The 23,949-nt window shown below is 36.3% G+C and overlaps 3 protein-coding genes across 3 annotated transcripts; 2 read left to right on the top strand and 1 right to left on the bottom strand.

Annotated features, from left to right (window-relative positions):
• Positions 1-5,271: 5,271 nt before the first annotated feature.
• On the top strand, positions 5,272-14,026 carry LOC113232677 (aromatic-L-amino-acid decarboxylase). Its single transcript, XM_026467450.1, has 6 exons — positions 5,272-5,322; positions 6,225-6,309; positions 7,183-7,417; positions 12,399-12,648; positions 12,735-12,883; positions 12,959-14,026. The coding sequence occupies exons 1-6, from the start codon at positions 5,292-5,294 to the stop codon at positions 13,679-13,681; spliced, it is 1,473 nt and encodes a 490-aa protein (XP_026323235.1). The 5' UTR covers positions 5,272-5,291; the 3' UTR covers positions 13,682-14,026.
• A 1,112-nt stretch (positions 14,027-15,138) lies between these two features.
• Positions 15,139-17,316, top strand: LOC113234400 (peroxisomal N(1)-acetyl-spermine/spermidine oxidase-like). The gene is made up of 2 exons (XM_026469713.1): positions 15,139-15,514; positions 15,732-17,316. Exons 1-2 carry the CDS (start codon positions 15,219-15,221, stop codon positions 17,035-17,037), a joined length of 1,602 nt encoding a protein of 533 aa, XP_026325498.1. The 5' UTR covers positions 15,139-15,218; the 3' UTR covers positions 17,038-17,316.
• A 1,198-nt stretch (positions 17,317-18,514) lies between these two features.
• On the bottom strand, positions 18,515-20,346 carry LOC113236716 (kelch-like protein 40). The gene is made up of 2 exons (XM_026472879.1): positions 20,262-20,346; positions 18,515-19,987 (listed from the first exon to the last, which is right to left on the bottom strand). Exon 2 carries the CDS (start codon positions 19,985-19,987, stop codon positions 18,638-18,640), a length of 1,350 nt encoding a protein of 449 aa, XP_026328664.1. The 5' UTR covers positions 20,262-20,346; the 3' UTR covers positions 18,515-18,637.
• Between the last annotated feature and the right edge of the window lie 3,603 nt (positions 20,347-23,949).

The following is a 23,949-nucleotide window of genomic DNA, read 5'->3' as shown; positions in this document are numbered from 1 at the left end:
TCTCGAAGATATGTTACAATGTGTAGAATTAACCCAACTTAATAAACAGAATTCTACCGAAATGTATAAATCCCATTATGAATATAATAGAGTAAAACCGGGGTAGATGGCCATAGTTTTTTATAAACGCTGTCAAAATAAAATTTTAGATATTACATTGCAAATCTTTATTTCTTATTAAACTTTGAACAATTAATTATTATAATAAAATTACGATTGGCCAACTTTTCCGAGGTGTCCGGGTGCGATGACCATAGGACTATGGGTAAGATGGCCAGTAATTATTTTTAGACTTAGATAGGTCTTTAACTTGGTGTTTTGTATTTTGAAGTCTTCTTTTTTCTTCATGTCGTTGACGACATTCTCAGTTTTCTTGAACACAAAAGTGGCACACGACGCTTTGGAGCCAGTCTTCGATGAGGTGGGTTCATAGCAGCAGTAGCTTTAATAGCTATGAGTTCCTAGGTATTCGCGATTGTTACACTTATGAAATGAAACTATTTTTCCGGATTTATATCGCGTATATTTGTTTTTCAAACAAACCAAAGTTTCGGGCCCATTACAAGTACTGGGACATTTCCTAAGCTATAATGGCTGCTTTTAATGATTCTTCAGTGCAATTCCCTCTCATTGCGGCTACCTTTCTTTTGTATTTAGTATGCATCTAAAACAAGTTTGAAGATAAACAAATATATTTTATTAATATTTTAGACTTTTGTGTGATCGGTATAAGTTGGTTTGATTGTTGGTTGTGATTTTGATTGGCCATCTGTCCCAATATTCCGGGTGAGGTGGCCACACATAAAATTTAAACAAGAAAAAACATGATACGTAGAATTTTGAGCTTCTAACAAAGCATTGGATGAGGACTAAGCGATAAATACAAAAACAATGCATATTTAGAAAAAATAACTTCATTGTAGTATAAAACATGAACCCTCTAAAAATTTTAGCATTACTCAAAACAATTAACAAGGTTTTTACTTACTTTTTCTTTATAGATTTTAAGACTTTCGTGGTTATTCACTAAATGATTATCACTAGTAACAGGTTTCTTACCACGGTATAACTTCTTTTTATTTTCCCGATATTTCGGAACGGTTGCACGTTCCATGGTCACGGGTTGACTGGACGGCGGCAGATGACAGCTTTATGGGCAGACATATCTGTCTACCCTCTTGCGCTGTCGACGACTACCTTCATCGCGATTTGTTGTGGCGTTACCATTGTCACTCACTTTTTTCACACAAACCACACTTACTGTATCCACACGCGAAACTGAACTCGAGGTGTTTTTGTTTTTATTACTGCACGCACTAAGGACCGGATTCCATGCACTGGACAGTTTAAAACCATCATCACGGTTAAATGTTTTGTACTTCGTGATCTCGATGGCTTCTCGTACCAACCGTGGTATGTAGTGACGTTCTGTCGAGAGTACCTGGGGGCTATGCAACTCGATCCAGTGGTTAGTGTCAGTCTGTGTGAGATGTTGTGCTATAGCCGACTTCTGTGCATCATTGTTTTTTACTGCTCGGATGTGTTCCTTCATACGATCGACAATTGTTCGTTTAGTCTGACCGATATACGAGCTCCCACAACTGCAGTTCACTTTATAGACACCCGGTGTTTGTAAAGGAAGGTGGTCTTTTGGTGAACGTAACATTTTTCCTATTTTGGTTAAGGGGGTGAAAACAGTTTTTATGGAAAACTTCCTTAGCGACCTGGCTATTTTATCTGTCACCCCTTGTACATAGGGCAGAAAAACTGGTAGTCTCTGTACGTCAATTTGCTTCTTCCTTTTGTGTATTGGTTTAAATGTTTTTATTTTGTACCCATTCTGTCGCAAAACCGTCTTAACGTGCTCCTGTTCCTGTGGTAGGTGGTGTGAATCACAAAGATCATAAGCTCTATTGGTTAATGACCTGACGACCGAATGTAGGTGTTTTGGGTGATGATGTGAAGTGGCATGTAAATATTTGTCCGTGTGTGTTGGTTTTCTGTACACAGAATGACCGAGTGAACCGTCTTGTCGGACTTTGACCAATACATCCAAAAATGCAAGCGCGCGATTTTTCTCAATTTCACAAGTGAACTTCATTTTATTATGGGTGTTATTAAGACGTGCTAAATAATTTTGTATATGTTGCTCATTTCCTTCCATTATGCAAAATACGTCATCAACATACCTCTTCCATAATTTTATTGTTGATGGTGCTGACAGAATGGCGGCGTGTTCATAGTGTTCCATCCAAATGTTGGCAACAACGGGAGCAACGGGACTGCCCATCGCTACACCATCAATCTGAAGATAGTATTGACCATTATACAGGAAGTAGCTCGAATTTAAGCAATGTTCAAGTAATTGAGCAATCTCCATTGGGATGTTATTTTCTTGAAGTTTCACTTTGATAACGTCGATGCACTCCTTTATTGGTACGTTTGTGAAAAGAGACTCAACGTCATAACTAACCATTGTCTCATTCTCGTCAACTGTGGTACTGTTTAGGATCTCAATGAAATGCCTGGAGTCCTTCACAAAAGAGTTCGTTGTGCCTACTAGAGGTGTTAGTGTACGAGACACATATAATATCGGGAAAATAAAAAGAAGTTATACCGTGGTAAGAAACCTGTTACTAGTGATAATCATTTACTTTTTCTTTTTCTTACTCAGCATATTCGCCGTACACTTGCACTTAGGATCGTATTCCAGAAGTCTACTCAATGCTCAAATCAGGATTTGAGCAGACTTGAGTATGATTTCAAGCACTGGAAATACGACCCTAATGGCAAGGACTTGAGTATGATTTTCAGTGCTCACTGCAATACTCAAGTCCTGACTTGAGCATTGAGTAAAGTTCTGGAATACGACCCTCAGACACGATGCGATGCGAACTGAGCAATAACTATCGCCATCTCGTTAGCGGATCATTGAAATATTGCGATTGGCCATCTGCCCCTATGGCCATCTAACCCGGTTTTACCCTAATTACGAAGTTCGCCAAGGTAGTGTACTTGGTCTCCTGCTGTTTCTATTATACTTTAATGACATAAATGAAAGCATGGTTCTTGAAACAATTCTTTTTGCTGACGATATATCAGTTGTTGTTACTTCTCCAATAAATTCAATATTGGAAGAACATAAAAATGAATTATCAACAACATTGACATCATTAATTGAATGGCTACAAAACAATAATCTTCAAATTAATTTATCTAAGACTAAAGTAATAAATTGGAAATAATGAAATGAATGTGAATTATAAAATAATGGAGAGCAATTCTGCAGAACACCACTAATGTGACATTTGTGGGGTTAATTATAGATAATAAGTTGAGTGGGAAGCATCAAATGTAGAGTGTCTGCACTAAAATAAATAGATTTGGTTTTACTCTATACAAATTAACAAGAGTGGCGAATAAGTGACAGCTTATTATGTATATTGTAGAACCAATATTCAGTTACTATATTATCATTTACGGTACAGACTTCAGGAAAGTTATTATAGCACAGAAAAGGTGTATCCGAGCTATCTGTAATTTGGTACCAGATGTATCATGTCGCCCCCATTTTAAATCACTTAAAATAATACCCCTGCCCTGTCTATGCATACTAGAAACTGGTGTATTTATAAGGTTAAATCAACAAAAAATTGTACTCGTGAAAGGTATAACTACTAGAAGCCTGAGAAACGCAAACAAAGTGATACTTGGTACAATCCCAAAACTGAAACGTAATTATATACAAACGTAATTATGCAATGTGTAAAAAGTTTTTAATAAAATACCGCATCGATTTAAATACCTTCTTCTGGATAAATTTAAAAGGGAATTGTTCACTTGGCTTCCAGAACAGAATTATTCTACTCGATTGACGATTTTTTCAAATATAAAGATCCGAAATCGATGCATATTTTATGTTAATCTTTAAATAATGATGTTATCTTGTTTTAGTTCAATCAATTTGTTAATTATTTGCATGCTCTTATTTAAGGCTAAATTGGATTAAATTCTCCAAACTAATTTTACCACCAACCTTTACATATCGTACCCACCCCATTTAAGGCACATAAATGATATTCTGTTCTATTCTAATAATGATACATGCTGCATGCATGTTTTTCAGGTCGAAATAATTTTTGATATTTGTTAATATATTTTGTACTTAAATCATGTTTAGTGGTACGAAACCACATTTGCAAAAGCGAGTAGGTACTCTATGTAATAACATTTTTTTTTTCAATTGTTGATAATTATAGTCTAAGATTATTGCTATGAACATTTTTTTAAGATTGCTGTTTTTGTAGAAACCTCATACAGACGAATTTTCTGATGATTTACGATGATGGGAAATTGTAATATAATGGTGGTTATACGAGTTGAATTCCAAAATTAAGCGTCTATTTGTAATTTAATATTTAGTATGTAATTTGTAATATACTTTTGTAATATTATAATCTATTAGTTTTCGTGCCAAAACAAAGTGGTTCAATATTATACCGACACTTAATAAAATATACCTACTTATACAAAGAACGTGAATAATTTAATTACAGAAAGAATTATTTTTTGTTGAATCCCTCAGTAAATGTGGTTCATATAATATCAGCTAATAAATTATAATTATTATTTAAAATGATCTGTGGTATATACCTACGTAATACAGGTAAAAAGATCTCATGCGGTCAACGGACACACCTGAAATACTAAAACACCGGAAAAATTCTTTATACATTTGTTACTTTACTTCATTTATAATTATTTTAGAAAAAGAATCCAAATGTTTCAAATTAATAAGCGATTGAGACTTTAGTTTTGAAACAAAACAATATACAATTTGGTCTTTATATTGTGAATTTGTGAGCATGTAACCCCGCCACGCCAGTAACCACGAGGTCCGCGCCTAGCCTCGCACCACTTGCTTGTTGCGCAAGCGACGTTCTCTCGGCATTGAGTTGGGTCCGCGGTCCAACAGGCCACTGCCTCCTTTTGCCGATTACTAATTAATTTGTTAAGATTTATTGTCTAATATAAAATCTAGAGGTCTACATTTACTAACCACTTTTTGTTGTAAGGTCGTAATTGTAAACATACATTAACGGTTTTGGTTTTAATTTCTTTTCATTGCGTTGCGTGTTTAGTTAGTTTCCGACCGAACTTTGATGAGACCTATAGTACAGGTACAAACGTATATAAAAAGTATCTAAGTTTAGTAGACTTATTCAAATAAAATACGTAATTTAAATACCTTATGTACAATATTGCAATTTTATCGTTACATAGGTCTCGCCATGACGGATCAAGATCTTAAACTGAATTTTGGTATGTACCCTTATAAGGCTGCCTTTTGTACTTGCCTTTGTAGAAATAGGGCCAGATTTATTGAATCTAAGGGCTGTATTCCAGAACTCTACTCAATGCTCAAGTCAGGATCAGAGTATGATTTCAAGCACTGGAAATACGACTCTAATGGCAGGGACTTGAGTACGATTTCGAGTGCTTTAAACCATACTCAAATCCTGACTTGAGCATTAAGTAGAGTTCTAGAATATGACCCTTAGAATGTTACACACGGCGATACAAACGCGATGCAATGGCTAATCGCCTACCTTTACACATACGCGAGACTTTAAGCAGCGATGCAAACGCGCGACTGCATCGATACAAACGCGCGATTGCATCGCTACACTTGTGATTTATAAGTGTTTGTATCGATGCAATCGTGCGTTTGTATTCATGCAATTGCGCGTATCATCTCTGCAATCGCCTATAAATCGTAAGTGTAGCGATCCAATCGAGCTTTTCACGAACGCGCGTTTGCATCGCTGCTAAGTCGCCGTGGGTAACCACTCTTAGCCGAGTAATTTCAGCGCTTTCCTTTTTTTACAATCAGAGGTCACTATTCTACAAGATATTGATGTCTGATTAGAAGAAATTAAGAACCGTCAAAATGACGACGGTGTATTTTGCAGGTGTCGAGCTTACCGTGTTATCTTTTGGTTCGTTCTATGTAATGTTTATGTGAGCTTAGTGTACTTATTTGTATAGTGTAATTGTAGTACGCTGTTTGTAGAGTTTAGTTACTCGTATATCATGTTTTTTTCGTAGAGCGTTGAGATAATGTTTAGTATTTAATGACTTTTTTGGGTTTTGATTTTATCGTTACTCGGTGAGTTCGGTTTAAATCTGAAGATATTAACATTGCTTCTTTTTAATATTTTCAGATACGATGGACCCAAATGATTTCAAGGACTTCGCTAAAGCGATGTCAGATTACATAGTGGAATATTTGGAAAACATCAGAGAGAGGTAAGTTCATTTTTGTTTGCATCGTTAATTTGAACATTCTTATCTGTACTCTGATATTTTTAGAATAATTGTAGGTAATGTAAACGTGGCTGCGTACTACATTATAATCATAATGTACCAGACAACAACACCAATAATTACTGGTCTCAAACTATGGAATTACCATGAGCAACATAATTCTCTCCGGGGCATTCCCCAGACAAGAACCAATTTAGAAACGTTTCATTTCCCAAACTGTTCCTACCGGAAAATGAACCCGAGACTTCCTCATCCACAGTGCAAATCATTGGCTCATCGAGGTCATCATCTTAAGTGAAAAATTTGACAAAGAAGGAGAAAAGTTTTTTGAAGACAAGTTTTAAAATATTTTTATAGTTTATTATATTAAAAATAAACGAATTTACTCATTATCTATCTCAACCCACATTTACGTATCATCATAATCGTTAATGTTATATCATCATCAGCATCATTTGTCTCTATATACTTTCTTCTTAGTGTGCCACTTCTCTACGAAGGTTGGCGGCTATCATGGCTATTCTCATTTCTGAAGCTGCCGCACGAAAGAGGGGACGTGTGTTAAGGTGGAACAGATTATTCAACCATTAGGTTTTTCTTCTGCCACGACTACGCTTTCCTTGTATTTTTCCCAGCATTATTAGTCGAAGATTCCGGTATCTATTGCACCTCATTACGTGGCCAAAATACTGCAGCTTCCTTTCCTTTACAGTTTTGAGTATTTCCAACTTTTTTCCCATTCGACGAAGACCCTCAACAGGACCTTTTGTACCCACGATATGTCAAGCGCATGCTTGGCGTATGTCTATATGCACTTTGACAATATACTTTACAATGGTAATTTTGTCTTTCCAGGCAAGTAGTACCATCTGTAAAGCCGGGTTACTTACGACCTCTGGTGCCGGAGCAGCCGCCGCAGCAAGCTGAGCCGTGGACAGCCGTAATGGCGGACATCGAGCGTGTGGTCATGTCCGGCGTGACGCATTGGCACTCACCGCGATTCCATGCCTACTTCCCCACGGCACAGTCCTACCCAGCAATCGTGGCTGATATGCTCAGCGGCGCTATTGCTTGCATAGGCTTTACTTGGGTAAGAAACGGGTTAATTACTAATATTATAAAATTGAAATAATGTGTGTGTTTGCGTATAGTTATTTGGAGTTAATAAGTGCTGACTGACTAATTGACATTATGCTAATGGTCAGGTCATGGTTCAGTTTTACACTAAACAATGTTAATAATTTCTTTATATCGCCATGTGTCTCACATTGGGCAAATGTTTTTTTTTATGATACCATAAGTGATACCGCGACGAACAAGTCATGCACCTGGCGGTAAGGGACACGCCTGTCCATGAGGCCTATCCATAACATTTGCAGTGCCACTCAGAGCTTTAAGTTGCAAAGATCTGAGGCGCACTACCACTGTGCCCGTTACACTGAGACATAACTTGACAAGTCACATATGCCTGTAATTTCACTAGGACCCTTACCCTTGAAAACTGGAATGTAGTAATACTAAGTACTAAGGGTACTTCCTTGAACCAACTCTTTCAAAAGGAACTGCACTGCCGCTAATGTGATAATATAATGTCATTCGAAAGTTTGAAAAGTAAACTAAAGTACAATCCAAAGTGGTGTTCGTAATAGTAGGCATATGCGAGTATAGGAACTTAGTTGAAATATTTTTACCGCTAGTTAGTACTAGTTGGCATGAAAAGATACCGAGGTCACGAAATTTGTACAGGATGGATTTGTGCTAACCAATGCCAGTGTCAATGTTTTTGTTCAAGTAAACTCGTACAAGGTAAGCAAGTGAACCAGATTACGCTTGAACGATACGTTATTGCGCGTAATGTTGCGATTGTTTGTTGAAAACCAACATAATTGTGAGTAAGTAGTTATAGCACCAATACATGTTGCTTCTCTGAACCGTGATGAAAAAGTTATTCAACAACTCACATAGATGTTAAATAAAATAAGCAAAAATACAATAATATAATTGAACTGAAAGTCCATCCATCCGCTCATTCAGTCTCTTTGTACCAGGACATAGTGGCAGTAGAGCTCCTTATGAAAGAGTTCGCCCAGGGAAGAACTGCCACCTTACCTATTTCTGCCGCCAAGCAGTAATGTAAGCATTACTGAGTTCCGGTTTAAAAAGGTAAGGGTGCTGGTGAAATTACAGGCACATGGGAATTGTCGACTTATGTCTCAGGGTGACGGGCGCAATGGCAGTGCCCATAAAATTTTTGCGATTTATAGCCCTGAATTGCACTGCACCTGTTATGAATAGGCGTGTCACTTACCACCAGGCGCGCGACTTGTACGTCCCGTTACTTAGTATTATAAAATAAAAAATAATAATTGAAATTCACATTATCGCGGGACTCCAACCGTTCGAACCTCAGGTTGACCATCCGCAAACATGATACTTGGACGTTGTATGACCATAGGCAAATCAATAATAGACATAATACAGACTATGCAAAGTGACAGGTATCCTCGGTATCCTTTTATCCATACAAGTTAAAATCTCCGCTCTAATAATATTAGGCTCTAGTTTGTTGTTTATCCATGATTACTCTTTTTCACCTCTATACCTTCCACAACAGCAGTTCGTCGAAGAGATTCTTCCAAAAATAAATACCTTGCTACTGCCTTAACGTTGGCGTTTTTTACCAATGGTGCCCGACACCCTTAGACATAACTTGATAAGTCATGTGCCTGTAATTTCACCAGCACTCTTACCCTTCGAAACCGAAACACAGTACTGTTCACATTACTGATTGGCGGCAGAAATAGGTAAGTTGGAGTACTTCTCTGGACGAACCTTAATGACTTTATGACATTTAAATTTTGAACCTTGAGACTCTTTATCTATTTGTCATTTGTTTTGAGAAGCGTTCGTCGTTTTATTTTATCTTACTTTTCTTGTTTTTTAATTATAGTATAATCAAGTAATTATTTGTAATTATAATATAATATGAGTATGATAATAAGAATGAATGAGAACATCGTATGGTACCTACTTGGTAATTAATATTTTTATCTATGTCAATTTCTGGCGCATCACGCTGAACCTTTTAGGGGTCTATATAAAGTATATTTACCGCGTATGTTTACAATTAAATACACCTCTATATCAAACTCTTCTATGATATCTATCAACATTACTAGCTATTTGAAAAAAAAATAACAAATTCTACAATTTCTTCTTTATGAAAAGAATGTCATATTCTCTCTCATCATCGGATCAAAATGAAAATGGCATCGAATACCGTTTCTTAGAGATAGTAGTTTCTGGGGTTAAAGCTGTTCTTGGAGTAGTTTATTGTCCTCCTGCTGTCGATTTTATCACTTCTCTTACTTCTGTGTTAGGCTCGCTCGCAACAGACTACACACATTACATAATCATAGGTGATTTCAACACTAACCTTCTCTCGCGTCCTGTAATTTCTGCCGTTACACCGTAACATCTGCCATTAAGTCCTTCTCATTCATTCATTCTATACTTGAGCTTAATGCTACTCATCACAACATTGAATCCAAGGACTCATGGAATATCATGCTATTGTCTTCTCTCCTGACCTTGTAGTGAAGCACGGTCAGGTCCCCGCCCCTGGTTTTTCCCGCCATAACTTGATTTTTGTGATGTACAAATATAGCCTCACAAACGTTCTCCAGAAACTACGGAACTGAGAAATTTTGCCAGGCTTGACTTAGACAAACTTGCTCACTTGGGCTATGGCAGCGCTCACTGTAGACGGCAAGCTGATAACATTCAGTGCCACCTTATTAAGTTTTTACGACAAGCATGCACCATTACCTACGCTCGTTGAAACTGAAAAGACCACCTGCGCCCCGGATCACTTCTTTGGTGCGTATAGCAATGAGGAGGCGCGACAGAGCTTTTCGTAAATTTAAACTTTGTAGGTCTGAGGAAAACTGGGCTACTTTCGAGGCTCATAGAAATCTCTGTAACCAGATTGTGAGAGTTGCAAAGCGTCACTATTTTCATGACAACCTTCTCCACTCTTCTCCAGCTGACACTTGGAAATATTTGAAGTCAAAATATTGGCTTAGTTAGACCTCAGAATGACGCTTTACCTCATCCTTTCACTCTGGACGATGTCAATCGGCATTTCTCGGCTAGTGTCAGCACTCAATGGGCAGGCAAAGCGGAGGCTCTCAAAGATGTTCCTTTCTTTCGCCAACCATCTGAAAGTTTTATTTTTTCTTTCGGAGTCCGATATTCGCAAAACAATGTCTTTAATGGATATGATGACATTAGTCGACAAATGATAGTCCTTTGTTTAGATAGTGCTCTGCCTATTATTATTCACATTATCAACTTAGCCCTCTCATCTGGTACGTTCCCTAACAACTGGCGCAGGGCGTATGTTGTTGCATCTTCCTAAGATGAATAACCCCACAACCCTTAAACACTTTAGGCCAATTTCTACACTACCCTTCCTTTCAAAAATTCTTGAAGCGATTGTTCATCGCCACCCGTCATCTTTCCTTTTTAGTAATAATATCTTCGATCAGTACCAGTCTGGTTTTCGGCCTGGTCACAGTACTACGACAGCATTACTGAAAGTTACAGAGGACAGTCGGGCAGGATTCACGGTTAACGGTATTAGTCCTCATTGATTTTTCTGATGATATCCTTGTTGCTATCCTTGCTTATCTGCGAATCTCTCCTCCGGAACTGGACTGGTTTTCTTCATATCTTCGAGGACATAAGCAAGCGGTTCGTGCTAAAGTCTCCTTATCTAATTGGTCAGATCTTGAAGCAGGTGTCCCCCAAGGTGGAATTATCTCCCCTCTATTGTTCTCCGTTTTCATTTAATTTCTCCGATCCTCCACAATTCTCACCATCTATATGCAGATGATCTGCAAATATATGCGCAGGCCAAGATTAACTGCCTGGATGATGCAATACTAGGGCTTAATGAAAATCTGCGGCGTATTGCTAATTGGTCGAGTAAGTTTGGCATCAGTGTCAACCCAAGTAAGTGCCAAGGTATTGTCGTGGGTAGTTCTAATGCTTTGACTAGTCAAATATATATGTCCAACCTAGGTTGGACATGAGATCTGTCGCGCCTCTTTCTTATAATGATATACCTATTATATTCGCACTTCATGTTGTAAATCTGGGACTACACATTGATAGTACTTTAAGCTGGAAACCTCAGATTGACTGCATTAGTCAGAAAATCATTGGTACCTTAAGATCATTCTATCAATTCAAATAATTTCTTCCCATCTCAACAAAAAACCTCTTAGTACAGGTCACTATTTTTCCTATCCTTGATTATGCTGATATCATCCAGGAACTCTCTACAAATTGGATCGCTTGCTCAATAATTGCATTCACTTTATTTATGAACTTCGAAAATTTGATTATGGCTTACGATTCGCCAGAGTAGTGATTTGAGAATACTTTCCACTCTTTACTCTACCATTAATGATAAATGTGCATGTGGAAATTTGAAATGTAAATTTGAATATTTGGGTGCATCCCATAATCGCAATCTTCGCTGAGACAGCAAATTGACTCTTTTAATTCCTTCTCACCGTACTGGTTTTCTTTCTAACTCATTTACTTTTCAGGCAATACGACTCTGGAACGCTTTACCGCCCCAAATTCAAAAAGCGCCGAATGTTTATTCGGCGTCTCGTCCGCGATTTCATATTGGAGTCTTAATCTACATCCCATTAGTCTATCATTGTTATGTATAAATATGTATATTAAATATATGTGTATGTATTACATATTTATGTGTATATAGGTTGCTTATATAACAATATAGTTAGTCATATAATATTATGTGCTATGTTTATATTGTGTTTAAAATTATTTATAAACTTCTTCCTATCTGTTTTAATTATCATGTTATACACCCCTGTTAATTATTTTGAACCCAGCTCTCCTGTTGACTGGTAGAGAACGCCTAATGGCATTAAGTCCGCCATTTGTACTATTTTGTGTGCAATTAAGTTAAAATAAATAAATAAATGCCAAAATATACCTTTTGTTTACATTTATACTCTTGTAAATTTCAGATAGCGAGTCCTGCATGCACAGAATTAGAAGTTGTGATGTTGGATTGGCTGGGCCAAATGTTAGGTTTGCCCGATGCCTTCCTGGCGCGATCTGGTGGCGAAGGAGGTGGCGTTATCCAAGGCACCGCCAGCGAAGCTACATTGGTCGCTCTTCTCGGAGCCAAAGCTCGCACCATACAACGCCTTAAGGAACAACACCCTGAATGGACCGAGACAGACATTCTTGCTAAACTTGTGGGTTATTGCAGCAGTAAGTACATTATACAAATTTATTAGAGGTTCCAACCATTAAACCAATAAGATAATTAATTATAACGAAATGTATATTATTTTTAGAGCAAGCACATTCGTCAGTTGAGCGCGCTGGTCTATTGGGAGGAGTAAAACTGCGGTCTGTGAAAACGGACGGTAAGAGACGTTTACGTGGTGACATGCTTCGTGAAGTCATCGAAGAAGATATTCGCAACGGACTTATTCCTTTTTACGTAAGTACAAAGATAACAAAACAGACTGAACATGCAGCAGATTAAATAGCAGCAGTTAAAGAATATAAATTGCAGGTGGTGGCTACATTGGGCACAACATCGTCGTGTACCTTTGACGCTTTGGACGAAATTGGTGATGCATGTAATGAACATAACATATGGTTGCACATCGATGCTGCATACGCAGGATCTGCATTTATTTGCCCTGAGTACCGTTACCTTATGAAAGGTGTTGAAAAGGCAGATTCATTTGATTTCAACCCTCACAAGTGGATGCTGGTTAATTTTGACTGTTCCGCGCTCTGGCTAAAGGAACCGCGATGGATCGTGGATGCGTTCAATGTAGATCCTCTTTATTTGAAACATGACATGCAAGGAGCTGTACCTGATTATCGTCACTGGCAAATTCCACTTGGGCGTCGTTTCAGAGCATTGAAGTTATGGTTTGTATTGAGGCTCTATGGAGTAGAAAATCTCCAAAAGCATATCAGGAAACATATTGCTCTGGCTCATCTTTTCGAGAATTTGTGCACTTCGGATGAGAGGTTTGAATTGTTTGAAGAGGTGACAATGGGACTCGTATGCTTCAGGGTGAAAGGAAGTAATGAACTGAATGAAGCGTTGCTTAGACGAATTAACGGTCGCGGAAAAATTCACCTCGTTCCATCTAAGATAGACGATGTCTATTTCCTAAGATTGGCCATATGTTCGCGTTTCACTGAAGAGAAAGATATTCACATATCTTGGGAAGAAATTAAAACATCGGCCGATGAAGTACTCAGAACTAGCACCAAGTAATAAATTTTGTGGGAGAGGATACATTGTATAAAATATTTGAAATTTATTATTTATTTTAGAATCTATCTTCATGTACTAATAATTATTGTTATTGTTATATACAATCATAATCTCTATTTACATAAGTGAATGTCCATATTTATTTGAATGAGAAAATATACAAATGTATACAAGTCTAGTATGAATATAATTGTGATATTGTTTATGTGTATTTTAAAGTTGACGAAAAATAATATTTAGTAAATAAGCATGTAAAATATTGGACCAGTTGTTAGATATTATATTGACAATAAATTCGTTTTGAAAAAAAAAAATTAAACAGCTATTAGCATTCTAACCGCGAAAAGCCAAGAAAGAATAATCTCAGTACAGAGTACTAAAAAAACCGACCTCAAAAGTACGTGGAATTACGTCTATTTGCTAAGTTTTATTTAAATATCCTTAAATTCGCCACTATACAGGACTTGACACTGGAGGTAATAAAAATCGGTTCTCGCTACTCAAAGTATATTGAGAAAAACGCCTTGAATTGAAGAAATAGCAAAATCAACCATTAAAATAATTGCTCCTTAAGTATGAATTAGGCGCTATTTATAAAAATGAATATTCATGCGTGAACAGCCACCCTTAGAGGTAGATGAATTTCTTAAAAATGAAATGGGACCACTATGGAACTACCTCCTTTCCAACAAAAAAAGAATCATGAAAATCGGTTCACAAATATCGGAGTTATCGCGTAACATACATAAAAAAACATACAGTCGAATTGAGAACCTCCTTCTTTTTTTGAAGTCGGTTAAAAATTAAAACAGTTGTGTTATACGTGTTTTTAGAATAAGAATACGTACAGGGTCAAGAGCACATCACGCTTGACATTTAAGATTTAAATCATACTCTATGCCGCTTACGATAAGAACAGTCCAAAGCATAGACAACTACGTACATAAGTCCAAAGTACAGTGTCAAGTCTAATGTGCTCTTGACTGTACGTACTTATATAATAAAATATAAGTACCTAGGTAATTAGAACAACATTTAAATATGTGTATTTAACATTGTTTATAATTACTATTGTATGTTTCTTGCCCCATAGCGAATTAAAATAAAATAAATAAGAAACTGTACTATTTTCTTTTTATTATTATACCGAGCCAGCGAATGAAATCCTATCAGTAATAGTAAAATTAGTTTTAAAAGGATATAGCTTCATCGATACTTAAATGATACATAATTGATGGTTCCGCTAACGTCAAGGTAGTACGTAGTACATTTAGTACGTCCATGAGGTAGTAGGTATGCAGCTTACCATACTGCACTGCATTACTCTATTTGATCTGTAAAAGATAGAGCAGACAAACTGTAACCAACCTTTAAAAAATAAAAGACAGTAAAAAGAATAAAATCGTCGCAAAGATGATTGATCTTGTCAACTGTCGAACTGAATGCAACACGCTTTTTCAAAATTTGGTGTGAGAAATGTAAATTTTATAGATGGCATTTTTGCTATTTATTAACGTATTTTAATTGGTGTTCACCAATGAGGATGAAATTATCACGTGTAAAGATATTGCTCCAAGGTGGTGTCCGTTTCACTTTGAAATGTATCGAACCAAAAGATGGGGGCGTAATGGCCCTGGCGTTCATGCACCGAGGAAAGAGTACCGCGGTTTCTTCAGGCCAAGAATACTGTATAATGGACTCCAGCAGCATTAGGCCTAATGTTAAAGAGCCCCGTGTCATTATTGTCGGTGCTGGCATCGCAGGTCTATCTGCAGCCCATCGTCTCACACAATGCGGTATCCGCAATTTTGTCGTTTTGGAGGCTAAAGAGAGGTAAAATTTGTAAGGTTTGGAGTTTTGAAGTAAAAGTACCTATTATAAATTATTTGTGTCAGATTCTACTTTACAAGAAAAAAAACCTGTGTGTACCACGAATCTTTTTATGTAAGGTACGACTTACGCGATTTTATAAATTGAAGAGGGAGTTGGTAGGTATTATTCTTAAAATTAACAATATTTAGACTATACTCAATTTATTTTGTTCTTCCAGACCGGGGGGAAGAATACATTCATGCTGGCTTGGAGATTCAGTTATTGAGATGGGAGCGGAGTGGATTTATGGTGCTTGTTTACCCAACTCTGTCTATACCCTGGCATCAAATGACAGACTACTACAATCACCTTTACCTAGACTTGACCCATCGCGTGGCTTGTTTTGTACTAGTGAGGGACGTGCAGTCGATTTTCCTGTAACAATCACAGCCTACCATACCTTTCGACAAATAGAGCAGCAAGCGGCAAATTTGTTTAGACTGGGTGGAGAACGATGTCACGGGACTTTACTAAATTTTCTTGGATTACGTATTCAACAGGAGCTACACAATTTCCCCGAAGACCAAAGATATGACGCGGCTCGAGTTATGTTTGGATTGACAAATCTTCTACGTAATAGATGTGGAGACGATTTATCGCTTGTAAGCGCCGATCAATACGGAAGCTATATTGAACTTCCGGGTGGAAACGTTCGAGTTCCTTTGGGATTCGTAGGTGTAGTCGCACCTTTATTGCGTGGACTTCCGGAAAACACCATACGATACAGTAAGCCTGTAAGTGTGATCCGGTGGGGTACGGGTGCGACAGGCCCTGGTCGAGTAATGGTAAAATGCTGCGACGGCGAAGAAATGTGCGGCGATTATATTATTATTACCTTATCGCTAGGATGTCTTAAGTGTCAAGCGGATAAATTATTTTCACCGCCACTTCCGGTATGCAAATTAGATGCAATTTGTAACTTGGGGTACGGACTCAGTGATAAAATATTCCTTGAATATGCAGAGCCATTCTGGGTATGTCACGAAGGTAGCCTTAAGCTTGGTTGGTCGGCTGAGGAACTCGCTTGTAGATGTGATTGGACTCGAGGGGTGTGTTCTATAGACGAAATGCCAGGAAGTAAACACGTGTTATGCGCTTGGATTTCTGGTCAAGAAGCAGCTATGATGGAATCGATGTCTGAAAGCGATGTCGCCGAAGGCATAACGCAATTGCTTCGGAGATTTACTGGAAATCCGTGTCTTCCATATCCAGAAATGATGCTACGATCACGATGGGCGTCTGATCCACATTTTTGTGGAGCGTACTCTTACATGAGTTGTTGCTCTACCGTTAGTCATCAATGTGAATTAGGAACTCCTGTGCCTGGTCCCTGTGACGCTGAGCCGCCTAAGTTAATGTTTGCAGGAGAAGCCACCGTACCGGGATATTTTGCAACTGTTCATGGCGCGAGACTTAGCGGCATTCGTGAAGCTGAACGTATAGTTTTGCTAACAAAGAAATTCGAAGGGCCACCTTGCACATAGTGCACAGACGTTAGTTGATTTATGTGTAAGAAAAGGCGTGTGTGTCTGTATTACAAAGTACTTTTGGAAGATTTGAAATTTTACAACTCCTTTATTGTTTTTGGTTCATTTTGAATAAAAAGAAAACAACTCTGTATGTTTGTTTTATTTAAATTGTAAAATAAATTATTTAAACCTTTTGGTGTATTTGAACTAGTTAATAAAAGTTTCTCAACTACGAAACATGTAGAAATAAAACAGGGACCACATGCGTTAACATAACTCTCATCTACAGTGTATTTACAAGTAGAATATGATTTGAAAAATAACCATGAAATGGCACTGTAAATGGCCACAAGCATAACCAACATCAATACACTGATGTTTCACAAACAACTTTCAGAAGTTCTTGTCTCATTTTAGAATACTGAAGTTGTTACTTATAAATAATTGGTATACATATTGTATGATTGAAGATTTGAAACTATATACCATTATCTAAGTCAGCTTTCGGATTTAGTCTGACAAAGTGTGAGAGTCATAAATCGAGTGTCCAAAGAACGACATAACTAAATTATTTATGTTTTAAAATTCACAGCAGCGTCTCGTGACGTTTCTCATAAAATCCTTAGTTATTAAGGAAAAACTGCATCTAAATCAGTTCAACATTTCGTAGATAGATGGACAGAGCAATATTAGCATAAAAATATATTCCATCTACCTCAAACACGTATTAAATATATTTTCCGTTGTAAGTCCTTATATCAGTTTATACAAACACAAATACATATAATAAATATGCTCAACGATATTATACCTACCTAAATTTTCCTGTTTGTTAATCAATTTAGTGAGTATCATGTACATACTGTGCTGTATAAGTAATAATAATAGTGATCTAGTCAACTTGTTAGTATGACATCATCATCACCACTTACAATAACAATATATAACAACACAGTATACGCAACTTGTTGCCTTGGCACTTTGTTTATTTAACATAATAGTATAGATATGACTTGACTGTTTTATTCAATGGATTTGTTGTTTATGTTTCAACTGGAATAAAATAATTATTAGTCAAACAAAAACTATACAGAAATATAAGTTATTACAAGATTGAACATTTTATGTTTCAGCATTACAGGAAAAATACAATCATGTACAATGGTGGTCAGCTAATTAGACGGTTTCTTAACATCTTATACTAAAAATGTCCCTAATTAACTATCCACCACTGTACATAAACATACAATACCATATTTATACATCATAGCATAGTATTCTAAATTCTGTCACTTGGTATAAGTCTCTCTAAGAGATTTTCACCATCTTCTTCCTGTATTATAGACTCAATGTTGAATTTATCCCTAAATCTAACTGCCCACATAAGTACTTTATTTCACACCCAGTAATTTACGTTTATAACTACCAAAAAAAAAAAAATATTGCAATTATTTTACTATTAAAAATCACAATATTTGTAATAAAAATGTGGTTCATATAACTTTTTATAATTTGTATCAATTAGATAAAACGCATGTTACAGATGTTATATATAAAACTTAAAATTACCTTAACTTTTAAAATTGGCAATAGAAATCTCAAGATCATATTAATATTACAAGCAATATTTGAGACCAGCTAGATAACTGCCAAGACCACAGTTTCCTGAGTTCAATGATAAATCTTCAAACTCAAACAAAAGCCTGTAATCTTTGAAGTACCTATCCCTGCATTGCACAGCATATGGATAAGATAGACACCTATTATGATGCCATGCAAATTCAATTTTGTACCACTTGTCTTTCTTAATCACACATGGTTCAGATAATTCTATATTAATCATAGAATCATATTCCACTGTGTTCATGTAATTAGTAAACTTAATAACTTTATTATCAGATTCTGAAATTACAGAGACGGAGATTTGTTCAGAGTAAACTTTGGCAGTGTTATTTCGAAAATTGAATACTGGTGCCATTCTAGTTGGTATGCAGAGCGATGTTATGAATACTGATTTGTTTGCTTTTACCTTACAGCATATAGTGAAGTTGTTGGCATCTATAGAAATAGGTGCTACAGATTTCAATGGTTTGCGATGACATAGTTTCCACTGCAATTTCAAAATGTATCGGTCGGAGTAAACACTTCCCAACGTCCCAATCTCATCCTCCTCTTTCAAAACCTTTGTACCTTTTATAGCTTCTTTAAGGCGATCTATTTCAGATGGCACTAGAATATTATTTTCATCTAAAACTACTTCATCAAGTTCTTCCAGAGACATTGATAGAAATCGCAAGGATTTAAATATGTCATTTTTTATTAACACGTCACGCCTAGCTTTGAGTGTTATAGGCATATCATTTTGTTTACAGTATAGTGCAGTCCAAGCAAAAATATGCTTAATAAGATCTTTTTCCTTTACATTAAGTGCATTAGATTCAAGAACCGATTTGAGGCAATGTGGAGACATTTCCGTTTTGTTTTCTTGTAGTAAATACTCAGCATGTTGACAGAACAATGTTCTAGCGGTTGGTATCACATCATCATCTTGCAGGTACTCCGGGTAGTTAAGTATTGTTATAATGTTGTCAATACTGATGTGGTCTTTAACATATGTAATACACATGTCAGTCAATTCATTGAGCAAGTATTTTTTTGCTGCATAAAGCAGTTCTAGAGCTTCTTCTATTGACCTTAATTCAACTTTGTCAGTGTAAATAAAATTCAACAATTGTTGAAAAATATCTGGTTCAATGTCAGGTACAACTATGCAGTCACTTGATGATAGTGGGCCGTAGAACATGGCCTCAAAAACAGGACTGCTGATGCACAAAATTAATTTATGTGCTTTAAATTCTTTACCAGATACAGAGAAGCAGCAATCGCTCCATTCATATGAGACGAGCAGCTTTTTGACACGGTCGTACAGACTAGTCCGACTTGTTTCATTGTGCAAATAAACCATCTGAAAACAAACAATAATTTAATAGAAAACTACACAATTTTAACAGTGCCTTCCAGAGAAGTGTTTCTTTTTTATTTCATAATTGAAAAATACAATACTTTCCGTAGTTTTAAGGAACAACTATTAATCCAAGTGTCAATGTCCTAGCATTGATCTACAGGTATATATTAAACTGGTCCAAACAACCTTGAACTTGATCTGGGGCACAGGATGGATGAAGCTCGACTATTTACAATGCAAAGCTATAAATGATATTTAAAACGTAACATCGTACCTTGTATACCAGGTAAAATAACGTTGCGTCGTCGAATAGTGAACTCTTCTACTAAGCCACGGAATCGTTACTGCGAAATGTTGGCTTTATTTAATTTATTAAACGTCGTCGTCGTTTTCGATCGATGTTTGCAAACAAAAAATTAATCACAGACTACTTTACTTAGTTTTTTTTATTAATAATTTTGGCTTGGATACAAGTCCTTTGAGCCACGTCTTCGTTTAATTATGTTTTTTGTAAATATGGCCGCCACAAAGAGATGGCAATTTGAGGTGGCGTGCTTGGATTGACTCGGGATTCCTTAGAACAGGCCGATAAGGATATTTTAGTTCGAGATTCGTATAATTTCGCGTTTTAATTTTCGATTAAGGCACAATAGCACTGCCCTATTCCACTTTAAACTAGATTTCACAAAATAATTGAAAGTCAAAATAAACGACGAGAAACAACGAGACTTCCCTCCAAAAGGCCCAGAGCGAATACACCACAAACTAATAAGAGTTACTACGAATACACAGACTACTTAGTACTACAGACCATAGATAAGAGTATTATACAGCTTGGCAAAAAAGAGTATGACGTGGTGAAAACTGGAACTAAAAAAAGATATTTGTGGCAACACTATTAAAAATGTCAGTGGTGTCAAATAACCAGTAGCTTTTGTGTTATTGCTGTTTGCGTTGAGTAATTTTATACGAAGTTCTGTAAATTCTCGTACGGTTGTTGCTTGTTTTGTTATTTAAAATGAACAAAACGATTCGTAGTAGTGGTAGAACAGTGATATACCAAGGCTTTTTTACGATGTTTGGCTGAATCTCAAGCGGGACAAATTTTGTCTGAAATTAAAATGTTTATCAGAGAACAGCTGATATGACAGGTATTTATGCAAATTATTCAATTATTATTACGTTCTACATGTCGAATTACGCACGTTGCACTACTTATAATATACAATTAACGAGTTTTTGTGTTTAGTTGACAAAATAGTAACTAAGGTTATGTTTACGTATCATTTATAAGTTGACTTAATATTTTTGATTCTTTCAAGACTTAAAATTCAAATAAATTGGTGATTTTGTATATTTGTGTATGTTTGGTAATTTATTTTAGGTAAATCTGTCAATACCATAACAAAAATTGTTGAAGAAGGTGAAAAAAATAATGGCGTGTTTTCTACACCTGTTAAACATAGGAAAGGTCGACCAAAGAAAGATCTCGATGATTTTGACCTCTACGCAATTAGACAAAAGGTTCATTTCTTCTACACGGTAAAAAAACAGGCATGTATTATATTTTATATTAATGCCACTTTCTTCAATAAAAAAACAGTATTATGTAATAAACAAAAACTTTTTATTTTTTTTCTCAGGTGCCTACACTATGAAATTTATTACCTGTAGTTAAAGAAGATTTGGGATTTAATGGAAGCCGTGAACATCTAAGAAAGATATTACCTTAGAATAATAACGCATAGAAACCTAGTCCGCACACGCTAAGTGAGGCAAATTGAAGCGCGCCAAAAGGGCCTACACGAGCGGGCGGGCCTTCAGTGCTCAAGGTCAACTTGCACCGCGAACAGGTCAAGAATTTTAGCTAAAAATAACGAAATGTGCGGTAAATGAGTGTACAAATACGTCAGACAAACATAAAATAGATACTAACATCATATTCCACAAGGAAGTAACGCGTTTCAACTTCTATTTTTATATAAATATTCACTAAAACCGAAAATTAACCTACTACTAAAACTAGCCTACATGAATTTGATTTTTGCCTCACTTGTGACAGTTCGTTTGATATGAAACTATCATTCTATTCGTTATTATTCTAAAGATATTACATTCTCTGGATTTCTCTTACAAAAAATGTAAAACAGACAGATCGGCACTAATGGAGAAGCCTAATATAGCAGCAAAGAGGGAACAATATTTAAAAATTATAATGCATAATAGAAATTGGCCTCAAGAACTCCAAAAACAAATTATTTTTTTGGATGAAAGCTACATACACTCATCTTACAAGCTTAAAAAATGTTGGCAATCAATTGAAGTTAGTGGAGTGCGACACAATATATCTAAAGGCAAAAGATATATTATTGTGCATGCTGGGAGTGAAAAGGGGTTTGTTCCAAATGCACTATTAATTTTCAGTGGCACAAACAAGAATGAAGATTACCATTCTTAAATGAATAGAGCAAATTTCACTAAGTGGGTTACCGAGAAATTAATTCCCAATTTGACAGAGCCTTCCATTATTGTTATGGACAATGCTCCTTACCATTCGGTAGTCATGAATAAGGCCCCAACCAGTGCAACAAAAGTTGCTGATGTAAAGCTGTGGTTGCTACAAAACAATATACAATTTGATTAAATTATGCGTAAACCTGAATTGTTAATGCTTGTAAAACGCCACAAACCAGAGGCCCTTTATGAAATTGACCAAATATTGGGGGATCATGGTCACACTGTGGTACGGCTGCCTCCATATCATTGTGACCTCAATCCTATTGAATTGATATGGGGAATGCAAAACATATAATTGCCTCTGTCAATGTAGGGTCCATTGACATAAAGGTAGGGATCTAGTTCATAATTCGTTTTTCTTAATGTTATTAAGTTGAACTGATAATCAATAATATTTTTATACCGACAGATGGCAGCTGAACAAGCATTCCAAGCGATTACTGCTGAAGATTGGAAAAATTCATGCCAACATGTTATTAAAATTGAAAAAGAGTATTATGAAAGGGGTATGACTATGTATGACGACATTGAAAAATTGGTTGAAAAATTGGTAACGTCAAAGATGAGAGCAGTAGCGAGACCACTTCAGATTCATGTGATTCAGATGAGGTTGTTTGGCAACAGCCGGAACGTCTAGCCAAGATAAAATAGAGTTTTCTGGGGTGGGATATCCCGATGAAAGTGTTTTGGAATCTGATTGATTTAAAATTTAAAAAAAACCGCGATATTGTTCGAAAATTAGTATTTATTAAAAAAAAATTAATTGTTATTTAGTTTTATTAGAATAAATTGTACAAACAATAAATGGTTCATTTTCCCTTTTATCCTATTTATTTTATTATAATTTTTAAACCTGCTCGAATCTCCCTTAGTAAGAAGGAAAAAGGTCATTTAAATTATAAAAACAAATAATTCTGTGAGGGATCATATTATGTTGTTACTGTGGATGGATCGAGTCTGATGGTAATTGAAAATTAACTCTAAGGGCGCGTTTATTTGACGCGAATATGTCGCCGCTGCGCGGCCGTGACCCGGTGACGGAGTTCACGTGTTTAGAGACCGAACTGTTATAACAAAATAAGCTTTATTTATTTAGAATTTACATATTAAATTCAGAATTTTCAAGAAACAAAAACTTCACCACATTGCTGCTTGCAGACTTGGGTTCGTCCAGTTACTAAAATTATGCGAAGTTTAACTACAAAGAAACAAGTTGTTATTGCATTATTACTTATAAAAATAATGCAAAGAAGAAAAAAAAGAGGTGAGATGATTTTGGGTTCATCCCATTTTGGAAATAAGAGAAGAGTGTGGAGAATTTCATACGAGGCTGGCTTAGCTTTCGTCCACTTGGCGACCGCGTGGACAACGTGCGGTTGTATTATTCCGAGAAATTTAAATGTTGTTGCCTACCAAGAAAGTTTTCGGGTCGTGTGTCTGGGCGC

Source organism: Hyposmocoma kahamanoa, unplaced genomic scaffold (genome assembly GCF_003589595.1).
Source record: "Hyposmocoma kahamanoa isolate Upper Pololo Valley unplaced genomic scaffold, ASM358959v1 102, whole genome shotgun sequence".
NCBI classification, from domain to species: Eukaryota; Metazoa; Arthropoda; class Insecta; order Lepidoptera; family Cosmopterigidae; genus Hyposmocoma; species Hyposmocoma kahamanoa.
This window is presented reverse-complemented; position numbering and strand designations above follow the sequence as displayed.

Excerpts from the sequence above, each read along its gene's own strand:
- LOC113232677 (XM_026467450.1), top strand. The coding sequence starts at position 5,292 with ATGACGGATCAAGATCTTAAACTGAATTTTG. Across the intron at positions 5,323-6,224 it reads AGATCTTAAACTGAATTTTG|ATACGATGGACCCAAATGAT; the intron begins GTATGTACCCTT and ends TAATATTTTCAG. Across the intron at positions 6,310-7,182 it reads TTGGAAAACATCAGAGAGAG|GCAAGTAGTACCATCTGTAA; the intron begins GTAAGTTCATTT and ends TTGTCTTTCCAG.
- LOC113236716 (XM_026472879.1), bottom strand. The coding sequence starts at position 19,987 with ATGGTTTATTTGCACAATGAAACAAGTCGGACTAGTCTGTACGACCGT.
- LOC113234400 (XM_026469713.1), top strand. The coding sequence starts at position 15,219 with ATGAGGATGAAATTATCACGTGTAAAGATATTGCTCCAAGGTGGTGTC. Across the intron at positions 15,515-15,731 it reads GTTTTGGAGGCTAAAGAGAG|ACCGGGGGGAAGAATACATT; the intron begins GTAAAATTTGTA and ends TTGTTCTTCCAG.